Source organism: Thermobia domestica, chromosome 14 (genome assembly GCF_964235325.1).
Source record: "Thermobia domestica chromosome 14, izTheDome1.hap1.1, whole genome shotgun sequence".
In the NCBI taxonomy this organism is placed as follows: Eukaryota; Metazoa; Arthropoda; class Insecta; order Zygentoma; family Lepismatidae; genus Thermobia; species Thermobia domestica.
This window is the reverse complement of record NC_137467.1, coordinates 140,995,469-141,017,077: the sequence shown is the minus strand read 5'-3', so window position 1 is coordinate 141,017,077 and position 21,609 is coordinate 140,995,469. Positions and strand designations below refer to the sequence as shown.

Sequence of the window (21,609 nt, the reverse complement as noted above, 5' to 3'; positions counted from 1 at the left end):
AAGAAAAATATTGTCCATCGCTAGCCACCACTTTCGCCCATCTGTCAGGCAATGTACGGATTCCGTGGCGAAAGAAGTCCTCATCCTTGGAAGCGATCCAGTCAGAGACCCATGTTTCGATATCTTCTGAAGAAGTAAACCGCTGTCCAATCAAATCGTTGTTCATGCAATCGAACAAGTAGTAGTCCGAAGGAGCAACGTCTGGTGAATACGGCGGGTGGGGTAAAACTTCCCATCCGACATTTTCTAAATAGGTTTTGACCGGTTTTGCGACATGTGGGCGAGCGTTATCATGTTGAACAATAAGTTTATCATGTCTGTTCTCCCATTCTGGTCGTGTTCTTGCCAGAGCTTGCTTCAAACGCATTAATTGTCGTCAATAACGTTCTCCATTCATAGTTTCACCCGGTTGCAGCAGCTCATAGTACACCACACCTTTCATATCCCACCATATGCACAGCATAACCTTTGCACAGTGAATATCTCGTTTTGGTTGTGATGGACCTGGTTCACCTGGTTTCACCCAGGCCTTTTTTCGTTTAGGGATCTCGTAATGGATCCACTTCTCATCACCCGTAATAATTCGATGCAGAAACCCCTTTCTGCTCTGTCGTTGAAGCAGCAATTCGCAAATGGTTTTTCGTCTTTCAACGTCTCTTGTCTTTCAATTCATGTGGAACCCAATGTGACATCTTTTGAATCATTCCCATGGCTTTCAAGCGTTTGGAGACTGTTGTTTGATCAACGCCTAATGCTGCTGCAAGTTGTTCCTGCGTTTGACACGAATCCTGCTCGAGCAATGCTGTCAATTCTTCGTCTTGAATTTTTTTTTGGCTGTCCAGCTCGCTCTTGGTCTGCCAAGCCGAAATCACCACTTCTAAACCGTGCAAACCACTTCTGACACGTTCGCTCAGCTAGAGCATGGTCACCATACACTTCCACCAAAATACGATGACTTTCAGTCGCACTTTTCTGCATGTTAAAGTAATGCAGAAGGACACCCCGCAAAAACACTTTATCAGGCACAAATTGCGCCATGTTCACTTAACTACAAACTGGTGTTGTTGACGCTTTAATCCACTGCCCTATACTACGAACGATACGCGATGACAGGGGTTTGCAACACATGTGTGGATACACGGAACTGTGGGACGCTCCGTTCGTTGCGCCATCTGTTGTCCACCCGCACGAATTAATTCCTAGACCAAATACTTGCAGTAGCTAACTCATTTTAACCGTAAAATTAGCATTTTTATGAATAACTATTCTTAATCAGTACCAAAGTTTACCACCAATGCCACCCAAAATATTCTTTCACAAATTCGAATATTAGAAGTGTCAGCTGTGTAGATCCCAATTTAAAATGAGAATCTTTCCTAAATATGATTTAAACTACTATTTGTACTAAAAATAAAGCTTGAACAATGCGAAAGATTTTCTTTGTTAAAATTACTACATCATCCAAGAAAAATACTATGTCTACGGCTCGTAATGCTAATTTACGGAAAGCGTTCCATTTATATTTTTGGGTTAGGAAGGCTTAACCGTTATGACTCAAATACATTGTTTTCGTTATAAAACTAGGTGCGCGAACTCCCGAAGACATTTATTTCACAGTTACAAGGATTCTGCCCACCAGATGCGTACAAATTAGCAATATGCGTGCAACATGCGATAAATGTGACAGAGGGTTATTTGCCGGAGAGTAGGTCCAAAAATATGAAAAATACGTAAAATATATAGAAAAGATATGGTGAATCTGTCATCTTCCGTGGAATTCATACAATAAACAAGTGCAATATGTTATTTTGACATGTTGAAAGCTGCGTCTTGTTTATACTATTTTAAGTAAACGCATGCTAACGTCAGACATTGGAGAGTGTAATGAGACAATTAATTCTCTATCTTGAAAGATGCCCGGAGGCACAGTTGCTCAGTTTAGAACGCTTTGTGGCGGACAATATTGTGTCCGTCTGTTTTCTTGAGGCACTCTCATCTCCCCATCATATTCATTGCACCACTTCTACAACCATCATTCCTTGCCTAAATCATACATCTCCTTTAGCCTAAAGACCATAATCGTGGGACGTTAAACTGAAAGATTTCATTTTTGAAAGATGGCTGTTCAATGTGACACTTCGATTTTTAGTTTTATAACAATGTATGAAGGTGAGGAATAGGAGTGATTACGTTTTCTGAGAGGCTTGGATTGTTGAAATTGAACAGATAGTGTGGTAAATGTAGGAAGGACTTAAAAATAAAGAAATGGTTACACATTTAAGTGTGATCGTTGTAGTGATTGTGTGAATGTAATTGGAGTGATACGAAAGGAACTAACCGAACCGAAGCTAGCTGTTGCTATTTAGCGACTTTCTCATTTACACGTAATGACTGTCGCTTACGCGTCTGCTCTGTATGGACGCGCTACTACGCAGGCTCACCATCTTTGCTCTTCCCTGACTTAGTAAGATAGCATTCTTGTTTTATAGTAACCACTTATCACTGTTTGGTTTTTGTTTTTCACATTTTAGTTTTTATGGCATGTGTCCGGACGCAGTATTTATTGGCAATGGCAACCTTAAAGTACTTCTATAGTGAATCTACACCAAAGAGTGCAACTCTTTTACTGCGAAACACTTTCTAAAAATAATGACAATTGACATTTTAAAGCTTGCTGCAACGAATACGTAAAGCACACATAGCCTTTTCCGCTGATGTAGCTAGTACGTGTACTCCTGATGCTCGTGGTCCTGGATTTGATTTCAAAAAATGAATTTCATCACTTACTTTCAATATTTATCCGCCGTCTCTTTTAGCTTCAAGACATAACGTGGATATTAAACTAAAAACAAACATTTTATGTATTCCGGTTCAAAGAGTGACGAAGTTAGTGAGCATGAGACTGGGTATGTTCTTAGGGAGCAAGCGCAGAGCAACATTTAATATGCGTGCAAACGAATACACGCACAGAAACGTAACAGCTTTCATTCTTCTTCCTCTAGTGTGGTCGCGGTTGCTCAATGGTAGACGCTACCTCTGGTGCATGAGATTCCAGCCATTCCATTTGATCCCAGTTTATCAAAGTAATATTAGGCCCTATATTTCTGCAATAAATTCTACAAATAATGGCCCTGTTGTAAATCAGTATCAGGTTAAACCTATGTAGGTTGTGTTCATATAACAAAGATTAAGATAGCAGTAGCATAAAATGATATAAGCATTAGTGATAAGGCAAGTTATAGTTTTAATAATTGTATATTCATTAGACTTTATCTGCATCTGATCTATTTACTGTTAAAGTATGGCTATGTAATTCTATATAATTCTAAATATACTATGCAATTCTCAGCAAGGATATGAACTGAATTTTCCGTTTTAAGACTCTATGCGCAGTATAACTCCATGTTTGTAAATAAAACATCACACAGAGAAAGCAGGTTTAGGCTTCCAAGCGCTTGCAATCGGCGCCGACAGCTTTATCGGAATGATTTGATTCTTGCTCGCTGGTTGTCGGTGCTAGTTGATCCATATGATTCCTTGGTGTACGTACCCTGAGAGAGGTACTGAACGCTATACACATTTTATATGAATTTCTCCAAGTTACTTGAAGCCCCATTACCTTCAAATAGTGCCTACTCTTGCTTTTCATGACAATAAAAATCAGCAATACATACGGAGTCCGTTCAAATTATCTTTCTCTCTGTGCGTTTAATATTAGATGAGGGTTGGGGTTTTAATTGAAGCTACTTTTAATATGCTGAAGTGTGGAGCAAAAGAAACAAACACTATTACAGCAGACATGTGATTGACAAATGCCGGAGAGAGATAAATACGGAGCTGAAGAGAGAATATTCATTAAAATTTATTGTATTACAGAATTAGTATATTTATTACTCTCGTTATAGTTTTCCTTCTGCTTCAGGCCCGCTATTCATTAATGCAGAAGGTTGTTTCAAAAGTATGTTACATACAGTAAATATATCTTTTTAAAAATCTCTGCATTGCAGTGCATAAATATGGATATAGATACTAGTTTCTGTTTTTCAGAATTTTAATGAACACTATCAAGAAGGAAAAACTCATCCTACTTAAGTAGTCATCTTTCATGTAAGTAGAAGGTTTTTGCCTGCCCTACGCACACGTTCTCTATGTTTAGCAGACGGCACAGTTAGTCGGCTCCGATAATCGAAAGCAGGATCCCTGCTTCTTTTGTGTACGTACCCTAAGAGAGTGGGCCGTGGTGGCTTAGTGGTAGAACGTTCAACTCTGATATGTGGGGTCGATCCAAGCTTGCGCCAAGTTAACTTCGTGGTGGACAAACATTATGTACATGGGTTTTCTCGGAGTTCTTCCGTTTCCTCCCATTTTCTTCAATCCACCATTTCATTCATTTCTCATCATCGCCGTCTTCTTTGCACTAGCCGGCGTAAACGTGGGGCGTGAAACTCAAAAGATTTCATTTTTTAAATTTTCGTTTGTACCCTGCGAGAGGAACTAAACACTATACACCTTTTAATAATGAATTTCCTCAAGGTACTTGTAGTGCCTACCGTTGCTTTTTCGACGTCCCAATACAGTTCTTTTCTCTTTCTCAGTCTGTACACTTAACTTGAGTGTTACAAAATATATTCACTCATGCAAGCGTACCTAGTAAAAATAGAAAGCCACTAGTAGAATTAAAGCATCGTAAGATATTAGAAGACAAGTTCTTTATTTAAAAGAGGTTCGAATATTTTCCATCTGCATATTCTTAGCACAATCAGCTCTTCTTAGCACAATACGTAGCAATAACTTCCTACAGAGTGTAAAATATAGTTAACACTGGCAATTTTCTTTTCTTTCAAAGAAGGTCTTTAAATCACAAAATCCGTCCTATTTATAAGAAAATATTAGAGTAGGTTTAGGGTTTGACCTTTGATCGTCGCTTAAGGTGAGCACCATATATTCGGAATCTTAAGTATCATGTCTTTGAGCTATGAATTTGCTTCGAGTGCTCTCCCTCTGTCTTTGGGATAGTATTGTTGTATTGCGATTATATCGTAGTATAATTCTGTACTGTAAGACAGTATTGCTTATTCATTTGGTCCTTTGCCTCTGTTAAAAAAATTGACATTGTTCTCCACCTGGACATTCGGCTAACTGCTTGCCTGTAGAGCAACACATTGCTCCATACGTGCTTTCCTGTTGTTTGTCTTTATACAAAACAAGATAGCAGTGGCATAAATAATATAAACGTTAGTGATATTAAAATATGTTGTAGTTTTGATATTTTGTCATCTTCATTAGAGATTATTTGCATCGGATCTATTTACTATAAAGTAAGATTAATTAACCAAACGTTTACACCACCTTCCCAGTCGCAAGGTAAGGCAGGAGAGCACACAGTACAAACTGTTAAGAAGTGCCTCAAAAAAAAAATGTTTAAAACGGAAGGAGTGTTACGAAAGCTAAGTTCAAACAATGGTTGACAGAGATGAACTACATGTTACTTCATACTCCTCATCCAAAAGGAGAATTTCATCAGCTACTAAAGTCTTTAGTTGGTTATCTACAGTAATTTTAAGTTCCTCAACATGTTTCATTAGGTATTCTGCCATTACTGGAAGATCACTTGCTGCAACTGAGAAGCTTCCATGCTCCACTGTCTTCATGTACACTTTCTCTGTTTTGATATCGTCCATTGATTGTAGTCTCCTTCGCCCTATCCCTCTCTTTCTTGCTACTACCCCCTCCCTCATGATACAGTTCCCTCTTACCCAATGTCCCAGTCAGTTTCTCTTCCTCTTCTTAATGATATCTAAAATTGTTCTTTTCGCCCCCAAGATTTCTAACACCCTCTCATTCGTTTTCCACCCGACCCAGCTAATTCTTTCGATTCTTCTTCACATCCACATTTCAAATGTTTCCAATCGTTTTCGTCATTTTTGCGTGATGTCGATATTTCTGACCCATACAGCACTATGCTCCACATGAATCATTTTAAGTATTTTTCTCAATTCTTTATTCAAGGCCCTACAAAATGGTCTTTCTCCTAAAGGCTCCTTTCGCCATTCCTGTGCTTGCTTTTATTTCACCATCACACTTCATATCATCACTAATAATACTACTCAGGTATCGAAAACTAGTCAGCTGTCGTATTTCCTACCTTTCTATATTTGGCACCGATCCCTTCGTTCCATTCACCGTGACTTTTGTCTTTCTAACATTTATTTTCATCCCATATTCTTCACAACTCTTCCTTACGTTTTCTATCATCGTATTGATTTTCTCCTCAGATTCTGCAACAAGCGCCATATCATCTGCACCTAATCATTCTACCTCATATTGAAATGCTGTCTTCATTTTGTAGACTCTTTTTCACTATCTCTTGTAAATAGATATTAAATAATGTAGGCGAGAGATCAGCATCCCTGTCGAACTCCCCTTCCAGTTGCACTTCCGTCTGTCATTTCCTCCCCTATTCTAACACTTACTTGTTAGTTCATGAATTAGGAACTGTTGTTGTAAGTTTTTTATGAGTTTTCGATCTTTCCATTCCACCACAACTTTCTTTAAAACTTCCAACAACAATTTCTAATTCATGTGGTCAAAAGCCTTTTCTAAATCAATAAATACAACATACACCTCTTTCCCTTTTTTCTATAAACTTTTCTCCGATGGCCTTTAATAATCTAATTGCGTCTCTTGTGCCCTTATTTCTCCTGAACCCGAAATGTTCCCCCTCAACTTCATTTGTTCTTCCATACAACCTTCTGTTCAAAATTCGAAGCTTTTTTTTTTCTGCATGCGATAGGAAACTAATAGTTCTATAATTCTCGCATCTCTTTGGGTTCGATTTCTTAACCATCGGTATCATGATCGTTTTCAGGAAATCTTTTGACCACTCTCCTGTTCGATATATTTCATTTCAAAGTCGGAACAATTTCTTGCTCTTTTCCCCCATATTCTTAATGAATTCGATTGATATATTATTATCTACCCTGGTTTTCTTTCCATTCCTAATCTCGAATATCGCTTTTTCGAAAATACAACCCGAAGAATACTAAACCCTTTATCATCCTCGCCTACTTTATTTTCTACTTCAAGATCTAGGCCACATGGTCTATTCCTACTGTCATGTAAGTCCTCAATATATTATTTCCATCTTCTTAAGACTTTATTTCTCTCGCTGACTATCTTCCCATTCTTATTTTCTACTGCCATCTTAATACTCAGTTCCATATTTTACTTTCTTGTACATTTACTCATATTTCCCAACTCTTTCTTGTTCGCAGACGAATAAAAGCACTCACGAAAGTGAGAATAAAATTTCTACAAATTCGTTTCAGGTGGGTCAAAAAATATGAGTGCTAGACAGTTCTTCGGGACATACTAAATTTTAAAAGAACCTAGTTGTTCAAGGAACTGGAAACCACATTTATCAAGTTAATGTTAATAGTGTAATTAACCCTGTTCACAAACAATGAATCAGAGTTCTCATTGTACGACTGGAAAAATATAAAGATATGAATCCCTCTAGAAGGTTACTTACAGAAGAAAAGTGTAATCAAGTGGAGGGGGAAAAGAACGATAAATATAGAGAACGAACAGACAAAAACGAACAGTAAGGAGTGTCTAGAACGTTTAAAAACTCAAGTAGACAATGACAGACACCTGTGTGGTGGAACAGTACATGTAGGAAGGATTTTGCCCTGACAGATTCAAAGAAAAGACAGTCATATTTAAAATGATGGATACAGTTTTCAGTTATATTTTAAATGATGGATATTACGTTAAAGAAATATATAATAGGTATCTTACTGTGAATACAATGGTTTGTAAGACTGTTGACATTGGTGTTTTGAATTTAACACGAAAGTAATCGAGGGGTCTCGGGTTCGAGTCCATGTAAAGGACAGTATCTCTCGGATGCAAAACGAGTAGTGGTTCGGATTCCACTTAAAGCTGTAGGTCCTGTGCATCACAACTCCCGCTATTGCATAAGAGCTACACAAACGTTAAGGCCAAACAAACTTATTTATATCCACATGTAATCTAAATAATTAGTGTAAATCTACTTTTAAAAAATAAATAAAAATGGTTTACACAAACCTTGTCTCGCAGTGTAAGCCATACCCCTAAAATATATCGAAGTAGTTGCAGGACTCCAAAGGGATTACTTTACACGTAATAAGTATACACACAGATATTTGTATTTTTGTAAATAGGCTATATAAACTCTAATGTGCCTTAATTTCAATGAAATATTGTAGCAGATGATTATTTACAAACATATGTTTTCAGTCAACATTGAAAATTAGTGTTAAATATATAAATTATTAAGTATATTCCTATACTGTATACCTTTGTTACTCTGATTTTTCTCCTGATACAAACTTCGTTGTAAATACACATAATAGGAAGGTTCACAGTATAGTAACTATTTATGATATTACGAATTTCATTTTTATACCGCAGTTTCTTTATTGAAATTCAATCCATTTATGAGATATCATTAAATCGCTATTCGTTTGAAAATATGATTTGGAAACTATGAACTTCGCACAGGCTCCGTACTGCTTGTGTGAAGGAGGCTGAAGACCACATCAAGAACAGTGCCAGTGCCAAGTAAGGAGATTTAGTACTTGCATGCACCTGAAAAATACAAATAAATAAAATAATTTGGAATAGGTAATCGTTGTGTAAGTGCACTTTACAATAGCATAATTTTATTGCGGTAAAAATAGTTGTATTAAACTTCTACATATAAGTTAACAAAAAAAAAAAAAGTCGCGTCGTTAAAATACGTTATTTCGTATGGAAATTTGGAAATTGAAAATGTCCACCGATACTGGAGTTGCGAGTTGAAACTTTTGCATATGTTGTGTTAAACCTATATAGGGTGGTACGGAAGTAGGCAACCCCCCCCCCCCCTTTAGTTTCAACAGTATAATGTTAGTTATGGTAGAATGTCTGTACACAGTTACCTTGAAGATTTAAGAGTCTTCAGAGGCATAAACATTGATATGATCACCATCCATGTCGTAACGCAGCTGAATTCTTCACCAAGTTCTCGCAGATGTTTTGCGGAGATACTCCGGAGTCACGAGTAGAAAACAAATGAACATGGATAGCAATGTCTGCCATTACCCATTTTGTTACCAAACAAATCTGGGTAAAACCTAAAACCATGAGAAAACACCAATTAGGGGTACGCCCACTTCCGGACCATGCTGTATAATTCTCGGAAAAGGATACTCGGTTACGTATTCAAACTATCGGTTTTTTTTCATCTACTAGGAATACAGTTATACTAAACGCAATGTTAACTTGAGAGCCGAATCACAAGCGCATTAATACATCTTGCTGCGCGAACCTTTTCGCAGGAAAGCCTTTGTATGTGTGTGTGTGTGTGTGTGTTTTGGTTGGGTTCTCATTCGCCAGGGTTTCAACTGGCGCTACTCTGGGTCTCAGCTGATATGCGCGGAGCGGTGATTTCTCGTTCTTTTCCTGCCGCTACGAAAAATGTTTCTTGGTTTATTTGTTTTTAATAATTCATGAAGACACGACAATAGTAATAAATGTATTGGAAATTTGAGTTGATTTTGAGTTTAACGTCCCGTTCAGCAGCGAGGCTATATGAGACGTGGACCTACTGATTAACGTGGAATCCGAACCACATGAGCTCCCGTATTGGAAATTTGCACGTGATGTATTTGCAATCCTCACAATTAAAACTCGAGAGCATGAAAACTATTTTGATTATTCATTTCAATTGATTAAGGTAAGAAAGGATAAGAAATGAAGTTACTCTCATATATCTACCTGGAAAAGGTCAATCATAAACAGAACACACAAGCAGCCACCCTCCCATATAGTAAATTAAAAATACGATTTTTTTTTTTCTCAAAGCACAGCAACTCTACGTTAGCAATGAGTAAACCAGCTGCGAACCGGCAACAATCATATCAACAATTTCTTCAACAGTTTTGTCTGCATATTTTTCTCTTAGTCGAGAGTACACATTGTTGAGAATTTACTTTGCTTACTTTAAAGAGGTTTACCTTCCTCATGTTTGCGATAATACTGAGAAGATAATTCGGATTCATTCATGATTTCAATTTCGCGCTTAACACTCTCCATGGTTTCACTTTCACTACACCCACGTACCCACACTAATGCAAGCGCGAAGACGATATTTGGCAGAGCAGTGTTACTCTCTGCACAAAAATTGCAGAAGTTACATGTGAGACCCGTTCTTTCTTTTGTTTCATTTATCAGCAGGCATAGAAGTTTCTTATGGGCTAGCAACTCTATTTAATTTATGTATCTTATAAAAATATTAAGCCATTTCCTATCCATTGTGGACGATTTCTAACATTGATCAATTAACTAATTTTACTGGTCTTCTGTTTTTGATAAAATATTTTTCCAGTTTATAATCTTGCAACACTTGCAAGGGTCTCGCATCTTAGCTACCGGCTTTTCACTCTTTTCTTTCCTTCTCTCTTTCCGATTCTGAGTCGTGACGTCATTTTCATAACCCGTTACTAATAAATCTAGTACCTTTTATTTTAAATATTGTTTCTATATTAACATTTTTATATACTTGAACTCAATTAGCTCTTTGAATTTATCTCCTAAGTAATGTTTTACGTGTGTAACGTGAAGAACTATGTAACATGCGCGGAGTCGCCCGAATTGAAGTTGCGTATCTCGGCTATCAGGATAAGGTCGCGGCGAGTATAGGTGAGTACTGTTTTTATCATATATGAATATTCTTTAAGTAACTTAAATCTATGTCCAATAAATGCTCTCAAAGAAAATTAGCTTGTAGTTATTAAAGGTTAATTTAAATACGTATAATGATAGATTTTTCTTTTTTTTTCCGAAAGGAGAAAGTAAACCAGCTTTATCAGTTTAGGGATCATTACTTCGAAACCCATTCCTTAGACAATGCATCATGTAGAACAACAGATGTTCAAGAGGAGTTGAAGAAGGTTCTACAAAATTTCAACGAAACAAAAGGTATTTTTCATTCCTTGTAAATTATATTTTACATTTCAGTTCATCATTATCTTCTTTCTAACAATATGCGTAGTTCCTTTTCCATAATATATTTTTCAGAATATTGAATATTCAAGCGAAAATTTGTGTAGCTTTACAGGTGTATGAGTGGAAGAAATAACATTTTAATGTTCACTGCATATTTAGTGTATTTAATGGTAGTTATTTATGTAACCTGAGACATCGAAAAATCTTGAGAAATATATATCGTACGAAACAATGTTTCAAATAAAAATATATTTGGCTTGAGGTTTGGCTGTATTACGTTTGCTGACTTAATTCTGTGTCTTTCTCCTTTATTTGCTTGAACAGAACGTTCTTGGACTTAATGTTAACGTTTAAGATTAACTGTTGTCTGGAACATTCGAGTACCGCATAACGTTTATCTAGAGGTCTGTAGATAGAATGTGTATTTGCCTTGTCTGGAACTATCTAGAATGTTCTTCCTACCACTGGACAAATAGATGTTGCACACTGCATGCTCTTGTGTGTTCTTATTTCAAAGAAGATGGCGGTCTGCAATACAGAAATTTTCGTATTTTAAGTGACGAACTAGATCACGATATCCCAATGGTATATGCAACACAGCAACTTTTGAGAAGTTTCCACATCCCACAAGTGACAGAAATTGAGTATTTTACTGACGGTTGTGCATCACAGTATAAGAACTATAAATCCTTGAATTTCTGTCATTATGAAGCCGATTTTCAATTAAAAGCCTGGTGGTTATTTTTTTGGAACGAGCCATGGCAAGTCACCCTGTGATGGTATTGGTGGTACCATAAAGCGAACTGTAACTAAACCAAACCCTCAAAGAACTGTCAGTGAACACATCATAAGTGGACAAGCAATGTACAGCTACTGCAGAGACTTCGTTGGTAGCATTCGGTTTTATTTTGTAGCAAAAGAAGAGATGCAAACTATTCGAGAACAATTAGCTGCAGGGTTGGAAAAAATAATTAAAAAAAACGTGTTTAAAACACACAAAAACATGTTTTAAACATTTTGAACAGTTTAAAACATTTCAAAATCGTGTAATAACGTATTATTAAGACTTATTTGCTTTTGCAACCGATCTTTTCATTTATTTTATTCTCGTTAAGACTATACTGTGTTGGGTACAGAATATTTCAGTATAGACTAATAATTCTCTACTTATTTCATATCACGACCTCTTTTTATTACACCCTCTTGCCAGTGACTCTCGTAAGTACCTTCTTGGTTGTAATAAGCTCTTTAGGTATATTTTAAAATCTACCTACTATAGAAAGTTCACACAATCTATCAATATACATGGCAAAACAAAAGTTCTCACCATCCTTGTGTATTGAGAACGGGTTGAGGGAGAATGATGAAACTTGGAAGTGGTCTGACACATCAGATGGAGCTATCAAGCATCGTGGCGGACATCTTTGATTGGTATTCGAAATTTCAAATGCAAAGGGAGTCATGTTACATGTTTTAAGGCTAGAATTTTACCAGAAATACGGTTATTTTAGTCCTAAAGCAAGTCATTTCGGAGTTACTGCTTCTGAAAGTTTTCTAGTTATGCCTTTAGGGACTAAGCTAGCGTTTCGTGGAGGCGGGTGAGATTTTTGTTGCCAAATTTGATTACTACTTCAGAACACTGATGCTAATAAAATTATTTTAAAATAATAAATTTTCAAAAAGTAATGTTTGAAGCACACGTCGTGTTGTGCTAACTTTAGAATATTTTCTGTAAGCCTATGTAATTGGTTGTTTTTTGAGTCAATAATTTACTGAAGAAAAATAATATTTGGGGCATTCAGAGCACAATGGATCCAAATCCATTTTCACTAAAGTTCAGTTTTGGTCAGCAAATGAATTCTATTTCAAAACGTAATATCTTCACAGTCAAGAGTCCAGAACACATGTAACTAAAACCATGCGAAAGGGCGTGCGATAGTTTCATATGACAGCCGCTAGACAGGGGCGTCAGTAAAACAGGAGGGCAACCGCCCCCATTCCCACTCTGGATTTCAGATTTTGGGGGCATTAAGGCAGTTTTAAAAACCTTTTGATAGGCAAAGTTCAACAAAACAAGCTTGAGGTCCTTACACCGAATAAATACGGAAAACATACAGATTATTAAAACTGGAAAGTTGCTTAGGTCTGATTTCCAGAATTTTAAGCAGGCCCGAAACTCGAAAGTAGAGCCATCTTTGGAATACTTGGTCCAAAAAATATACAAGAGAGCAATATTTCCTTACGGCCAATGGAAATCGATTATAACTGATCAAAATCCTATTTATTCGGAGTAAGGACTTCAAATTTTTATGTTAGACTTTGCTCAGCAAAAGGTTTCTAAATCTGCATTACTGCCCCCAAAATCTGAAATTCGGGGTAAGGGGCGGACGACGTCCTCTAAACGAATGCCCTTCTCTAGCGGCAATTATAGGCCTATAAAATTATAGATTGCATTTGTCATGTAGTTTTTTCCTTTCTTTCATCTCGGATTCGTGATTGTGAAAATATGACGTTTTCCGTCGGTGTATTCTTTTGGACACACTTTGCATTTATTTAACGTAATTATGAATCATCGACTATGGCATTCGTTAATCGTTCCCATACTGAGCGTAAACAATATAATGTTAATTTTTTAAAGTTATGAGCACGGAGGGGGAAAATAGCCTTTCTCCCCCATTCCATCAACGCCCTTTTATAGCGGTTGTCCTATGAAACTCTAGTCCACACCTTTTCACGTGGTTTTTGTTTAATTTATTTGGTACCCTTGGCTACAAAGATACTACGTTTGCTGAGCAAAAGTAAGCCTTTCTGAAAATGGTGCTCTGAACGTCCCATATCTAAAAATATTTTATGAAAACTGAGTTGGATCCAAATTTATCCTGCAATCCAAGTTTGTTCGAAACGCATAAAATTAGTTTGTTTAGTTCGATTACAGTCTTGAATCAGTAGTAAGGCTATATGAGACAGGACTTTTTGTTTAAAGTAGGATCCGAACCACTAACTTTGAAATTTTACGTCGGATCGCAATCAAAATCTATACAGCAAATTCCGACGTCTCGTACCTCTACCCTCAAAATTTAATGTTAAAAGACCGAAAATTGCGCCCTGTAGCGTGGTGCATACATGCAGACAAACGAACAAATTGAGATCAAATTGTCCCAGACACTGATGTTCGGCACTAATGTTACAGTAAGTATCACGCTTTAATGCTTAGTTACGCGGGCGATTGCTATACTTTGCGCTTTCTCGCCTGGTTCCTTCATACAAGCTATGTCAAAGTGTAAAGTTTTTAAGAAAATTTAGAACAGGTGGGGAAGAGAGACGAAATAAAAGTTTCATAATATAATGAAAAACATATTGTTGATACAAAATTAATTCTTACTAACGTTAGGATCATCAGAAGCAATTTTCGGATCAACACTTTTACCCTTTGTTTGGGTTTCCAGTTTTTTCACAGCATTGCATTTTTCACAATGATTCTTCATTCTTTGAACTAAACCAACCATTTCTTTCTTACATGTTTTTCAACGAGCTCGTATGGTCGTTTTCTTGTCTGCTGGAGTTTGAGTTATTTTAATAAATTTGTTCCAAAGAATGTCCTTTTTTCCTCTCGTAAAACTCATGTTAAAGGATTCCAACTTTACGGAGACTGAGAACCAACATGTAGTGTATCAACGAATGCCTGCGATATTTTAATTTCAGAAATGCAATTTAGAAAATAACCTTTTGTTTAATTTCCGAATACAACACAAAAATTTGTTTCCATGATAATTATTTTCAGTTCTACAAGTAGTTCAACCTTCGACTACGACACTTTCTCGCAAGTTAACTGAGAAGCATTTAAACAATACAATATACCTTGAAAATAAGGGGAAAAAAGAAACCAATAATAATAATAATAAATTGTAGATCACCACATTGACCTGCTGTAGCCACGAGAAATCAAAACATTCACATGGGAATAAAATAGTCTTCTGAATGTGGAGCACTTTTGACAATTTTCTTTCTCTGGAAGATTTCTCAGAATATATATAACTATGTAGTGTGCAATACAACAAGTGGTATATTGAGCTGGTACCCGAAGTGTTCTCAGAAGAAGGAGATGCTGCTATTATTTTCATGCACCCTCGTGGCCCTTCTGCATCATTTTACTGGCCACAGAACACAGACACTTGGTTGCTGCCTTTCACGAATGTTATCTGACAAGTAGATGTAACCACGGCCACAGGGCGAACATCTCAGATATTTCAAGCAATTTAGTGACAGAACAGTGGAGAGTACATATGCAAAAGTAGATTTTCAACTGTACATACTGGAAGAGTGTTTTTATTTCTTTATTTTACGCCAATATTATTTTCGTACCTGGGTGCTTCATATGTCAGAAGCTCTGAAATGAAACGTTCAACTCATCACATTTTTTAAAATGGTTCTTACGCATTGCCCATCACCATTTTTTTTTTTACTATTGAATGGGTATGTTGCTACGGTTCTTCACACAAAATTTCTTGCAAATTGCGATGGGAGCTTATGTGTTTTTACAATTACAATGTTATTTTTTTTTTACCTGCAGTTTTTTTTTTTCTTTCAAGTTGTTGATTTTCTCTTTCCCTTTTACCGTTGCGAGAATAACTGTATTTGTAAAGTATCTGTAAAGTAGAGGAAATAAACAAAAAGAAGTTCATGTTTCTACGTTAACTTTAAAGACAGTTACGTCCTCTTTTCAGTGTGCCCTTCGCTCTCGCGACTACTATTTCTCACGTTACAGGCTTCAGTTTCAAAGGTCCATAAGTCCAGAACCAATAAATCGATCTTCAAACGATTTGCAGTAGCATCAAAAACTACATAAGCACATTGATTTTTATTCCATTCTGAGATAGATGGGTGTCAGCCTCTGGCTTAACTGACGTGGAATGACCATTTTTCTAGTTCTTTCACGGTTCTAGTCACAGTGAAAATATGTAAACACAAGTTCCTATTCTACAGGACTACTATAAGATAAGATCAGACATGCTTACAATAGATGGTAATATAGCAGGAAAACGTCACACTTCACATTAAGTTCGTAACAGAAGTTATCATAACAGTTATGTGATCTACTTAATTATACGCATTAGATATTAGATGAGATATTAAATCTTTCTTTTCAGTAAACAGTGTTGTTAAGTTCCCTAAAACAAATATTGCAACAGTGATAAATGATACCTAAACTAATTGTATTATATGAGGAAGTGCAATGAATCAATTGACTTTTCGTACACCATGTAAATTCAAGGAAAGTTCAGGGTTAAATAATTCCAAGAGTGAGTCAGAAATTGTCTCCGGTTGGTTGTTGGTTGGTTATATTGGCATGGGCGTCTCTGGCGGGGGACGCGTCCCCCCTCCCAATATTTTGAAGTACAAAATATTCAATATTTTATTCTAATTTACTTTATTTACTAACGACAGAATATCATTTAAATAATAATAATTATATTTATTTGGAATATAATATTCAGGCTGTGAAACGATTGTAATCGAAAAATGAAATGAAATGAAATCTTTGAGTCTTACGTCTCACTATTATGCCGATGAGGCTAAAGGAGACGGTCATGATGAGTAATGCACGAAATGGTGGAATGAAGAAAGTGGGAAGAAACGGGAGAGCCCCGAGGAAACCCACGCACACGGTGTTTGTCCACCACAAAGTTCACTTGGCGGGGGCTGGGATCGAACCCGGGACCCCAAACACCAGAGGTGAACGCTCTACGTCTAAGCCACCGCGGCCCCTACGATTGTAATCGAGTTCTTGATATACCGTAGGGGGTCCGTGAAAGTAAGCAGAAAGGTAACAAATAGAATCGATTGGGCTAGGTAGTACAATTTAAATCACTTTCTTTGATGTCCCCCCAAATTTTACATGCCAGAGGCGCCAGTGAATTGGAGTTTAGCACCGAGACTATATGAGACGTAGACCTACAATTTAAGGTAGAATCCGAATCACCGTAATAGTTCAAATTTTAATGCTCTTCCATCTAGAATGGAAACCAGGGCCCCGTTGACCAAAGACGCCCGCTAGCCTCTGAGTCTTAGGTACACTCCGTATGTTCTGAAAGCAAAAGCATCGTCTTCAAGAGTGGAAGGTGTGTAACTTACTGTTTAGAGACCAGATTGGGTAGAACACCGGTATCGTAATCCAGACCCAGACCTACACTTTCCTACTGTTTGAATTTTAATTGTATGTATGCTTTGTAACAGAGGAATTAACCAATATTACCAGGTTATCATAAAATAAGTATTGCTGCTCAGAGAATTCTGGAGATGTAACCACTTGACGAAATGCAACCAAACTTGATAGAAGTATATTTGGGAACATGCAGAAGCGATTGGTGTAGAAAAAAATAGTTCCACTTTTCGCCACCAGAGGTAATTGTAGCGCTGTACAATAAGTAAGTGCAGCGTGGAAGAAAAATGGCACTAGTGATGCTAAATGATAAGAAAGGCTGTATTTACCTCTCCTGTGGGTCTCGTGGCATTGATTATCAATGCTATTAATACCCCGTGGTCAGTGGTGGATTTACGGGAGGAGGGGGCTTTTGAGCTCAATCATCCCTTTAAAATTTTTGGATATCTTACAAAAAACGAAGTTAAATGTTAGTCTTTCCTGTGCTCATGAAATGTAAGCTCCCTCCAAAATTCCAGGAAAAGATTAGTGTCAAATCTCGCCTCCAAAGGTTATTGTGTTTCTGTTCAGTGTTAAATACGGTAAATGTGGTATGGAAGACAAATTATATTGTTGTTATTCAATGAAAGAAAAGCCGTAATTATGCCCCTGTGGGACGCATGGCATTGATTTATACTCTTATTAATAATTCCGTGGTGTACTGATGTGCTACGGGCGATGATGGTGATGTGGGGTTCTGTCCAAAGGCAGGTCTTTGACGTGAAGGTCCCTGGCAAGGGAAACCCATGGTACTAGTCACCATGACATGAGATGATGATGACGTTCTAAGGACGAGACAGACAGGTTAACATGGAATCCGACTCACGTGTGTCTTCGCCAGAAAGGAACCCGGCACCCCTTGATCACAAGGCAAAGAATGTGGGAAGAAAAAAGAAACAAACACCGAATCACCAACAATTCACTTCTGGCACACAGTGGTGCTCAGACCCGTATCACTGAAATACATGCAGGCGTGAGTAAGCACTTGGAAAGATAATTACAGATCATTCAGCATCACTAGTGTCGATTTTCTTCCACGTTGCACTTACCTGGCGTTGTAAAGCGCAACAATTACCTCTGGTGGCGAAAATTGGAATTAATTTTGTTTTCTACACCAATCGCTTCTGCACGTTCCCAAATATACTCCTACCAAGTTTGATTGCATTTTGTCGAGTGTTTACGTCTCCAGAGGTCTCTGAACAGCGATACTTATTTTATGATAACCTGATATTTTACCACATCTACCTGTATATAAGAAAATCTGCGACTAGGTCGGAGATTGAACCCGGGCCTTTGAGTTACTGTGCGAATTGCTAGCCACCACAACGTTCTACGATCAGTCAATTCAGACCACATGGAATTTATCATAACTGTGTCGGTATATTTACAAATATATATTGTACATGAAAACTCGATAACCTTCTTCTAGTCATTGAGTTGTTTAAGCACAACAGATGTAAGCTACAATAAATTCCATGTTTTACATTTACTGATCATTGGTGATCTCAAGAGTAAAAATGTATGATTCCACCTGCACTTTAAGTCAGGGACCCGGCTTTGATCCCCAACTGAGTCGAACCTTTTTCAGTCTTAAATTTCAAAATAATTGTTTGATAAAATTGGAGTATTAATTGTCTCTTAACGATTTTGTAATTTCAGAATCAGGTGAAAGGGAGAATAAAGCAATGTATTATTACCTAAAAGGTCGAGCGTTAAATGTAGGACCACAGTATGACCGAACAGCGGAAGAAGCTCTCTCGAAAGCAGTTAAACTAGATCCTAAGTTAGTGGAAGCTTGGAACGAATTAGGGGAATGTTACTGGAAAAAGGATGATATCCAGGGAGCGAAGAACTGTTTTTTAGGTGCCTTACAACATGTAAGTGGTGTAATCATTTTCGTTTATTTAGTATTCGTAAAACTCATATCGATTTTCAATTCTGTTGATGCTCACAGCTTGTTTTTAATAATAACGAAAGTTCAACACTCACCTAAGCATCCAAGTAACAATCCAATCGTAGACGTTTCAGTTATAAGTTTCCGCGATCATCAGTGTATATTTTGTAATATTTTTTGATAAATCGTCATCTTCGTTGCAAAAATTGTAAGTTAGTAAAGGATTGCTCTTGGGTTTCCTTGCTTTATAATCTGTGTTGTCTTTCGATAGCGTGTTTATAAATAACTGGTGCAGTTTTAAAAATCAATAATAAATCTATTTATTACCTTATATGGGCAATCCTTACAGCATAAGCAGCGGTAACCGTCGAAGTTTCTGATACAGTAATTATAATCTTTCAATAAGTGCACCCTTGGTCACTCGACACACATCCACTCGATAATCAAATTCTTTCCATACTCGGTGTAGATCGTCGGCCGTGATGGTCTGCAGTGCATGCGTTATCCGATTACAAACTTCTTCAAGGGACATAGGCATTGGTAGTACATAAACTCTGTCTTTAATAAATCCCTAAAGAAAGAAATCGCATGGTGTTAAATCCGACGAATGGGGAGGCCAGGGGAGAAGGTTGTTGTCTTCTGTTGCAGTACGTCCAATCCAGCAGGGGGGGGGGGGAGAACAAGATTAAGAAGCTCTCGTACATCCTGTGAAATGGGGCGAAGCATGAAAAAATAACCAGCATGACGAGCAAACATCAGGTAACTCATGAGAAAGTTGGACAGTTGCCACTGCGTACGGTATAGTTTTTACCCGTGTAAGGTAATAAATAGATTTATTTATTATTAATTTTTAAAACCGCACCATTCATTGATAAACACGCTGCATAGAACAATTGATCGACTTGGTCGAGTAAAGGTGAAAACTGATTTCCAGTGTACAGTATGGGTAATTTATGAATTACTCAACACACGATTGCTTTCGATTCATCAATTAAACAGTTAAATATACGTCATTCAGGACAAAAATAATGAGAATCGATTTTTTTTCACAGATGTGTAAATAGGTCGACATCTATCCACTTCATGTATGAATAAAGGTATGGGTTTCTTTAGGATTTTGTTTTCACCACCCCAAGACTAAAAATACCGTACTGAAATCAAGAGTAAAAACGATCAAAAGCTTCAAAAAAGATACTAACAAAAACCTGTAGAAAAAGAATTGCTCGAGTTATTATTTTGAAATTAGAAAAAAAATGTCGATGAAAATATTGGCATAGGTATTCTTGGTAGTTATCAAAATACCCTTGTACGCGTACTCTTACAAGTGAACTTACCGATACTAGTAAATGTGACATTCTGTGAACAATGTATGTGGATACTTTCTATCTACTACTGCTATTTCTACCACCTATTTATTTATTTATTTTCCGCTAAATGTGGGAAATTTACTAATACGGTTTTCTTTAAATACGGATTACGCATTATGTATATAGCGTTATTGCATTCTTTGGGCTCGGATGTATTTTGACTTTTCGCTCTTTGATGATGCAGGGGGCTGAAAATTCTGGCGGAGCAACTAGAGTGAATTAATGCATTGTTGTATCCGTATTGCGCATTTTATGTTGTTTACATGTCAGTAAAAAGTGAAATAAAACATTTACTTTTTTAAAAATATATTTTTCAGAGGAGAAATAAAGTATCATTACGGAATCTTTCTATGGCATTAAGACAGGAGAAGACGAAGTCTCTGGAAGATCGAATCAAAAATATTGAGGAAGGCGTAGCGAATGCGAAGGAGGCTGTACAATTAGACACAAATGATGGAGTTTCATGGTCTATCCTTGGCAATGCTTACCTCTCACAATATTTCACAGTAGCTCAAAACCCTAAAACTATTAAATTATGTATGTCAGCGTATGTTCAAGCAGTAAGTAACCGATAGAGCGTTTTGTTCTTTCCTCAAAATGCACTAGCTATTTTCCTTTTCTTTTTTTCTTTCTTTCTTTTTTTCTTTCTTTCTTGTGTGTTTGTGTAAGTGTGTGTGAACTTGAAACATGCTTGAAGTGTGAAGTTTGATGTACCATAAAGCTTGTTTCAGAAAAATTATGTATTCTTTATTATTACTTGCTGAAATGCCCGTTTCTCGCATGGGATGAATATGTTAAAAGGAAAATATTTGATCGCTCTTCACAACAGTCCTTCGAATCAGCTTTTTACTCAAGGTGACGTGTTAAAAGCCTACTTTGAGATAGATACTGTGTTCTAAAATTCATTTCAGACTTTTCAGCCATTTTCCCGTGATGCGATAAGAATAGATGTCGTTGATTTCGAAAATAATAATAATAATAATAATAATAATAATAATAATAATAATAATAATAATAATAATAATAATAATAAAAACAATAATAATAAAAACAATAATAATAATAATAATAAAAAGCGCTCTTCTCTGCTTGAAACGGTAATTTTCAAAAACGCC

At 36.8% G+C, this 21,609-nt stretch overlaps 2 protein-coding genes across 5 annotated transcripts in view; one reads left to right on the top strand and one right to left on the bottom strand.

The window, feature by feature from the left end:
* Nucleotides 1-21,609, top strand: part of LOC145670352 (tetratricopeptide repeat protein 5-like) — a 42,844-nt gene that overhangs the window by 1,821 nt on the left and 19,414 nt on the right. For all 4 annotated transcript variants that reach the window (XM_081738921.1, XM_081738920.1, XM_081738919.1 and 1 more), the window contains exons 2-4: nucleotides 10,875-11,007; nucleotides 18,893-19,110; nucleotides 20,812-21,054. In XM_081738921.1, coding sequence (XP_081595047.1) covers nucleotides 10,875-11,007; nucleotides 18,893-19,110; nucleotides 20,812-21,054 — 594 coding nt within the window. The remainder of the gene's footprint in view (nucleotides 1-10,874; nucleotides 11,008-18,892; nucleotides 19,111-20,811; nucleotides 21,055-21,609) is intronic.
* The window catches only part of LOC145670354 (histone-lysine N-methyltransferase SETMAR-like), a 57,171-nt gene continuing 41,039 nt past the window's right edge, over nucleotides 5,478-21,609 (bottom strand). The window contains exon 2 of the mRNA XM_081738927.1: nucleotides 5,478-8,634. Within this exon, the coding sequence (XP_081595053.1) occupies nucleotides 8,586-8,634 (49 nt within the window). The 3' untranslated portion in view covers nucleotides 5,478-8,585. The remainder of the gene's footprint in view (nucleotides 8,635-21,609) is intronic.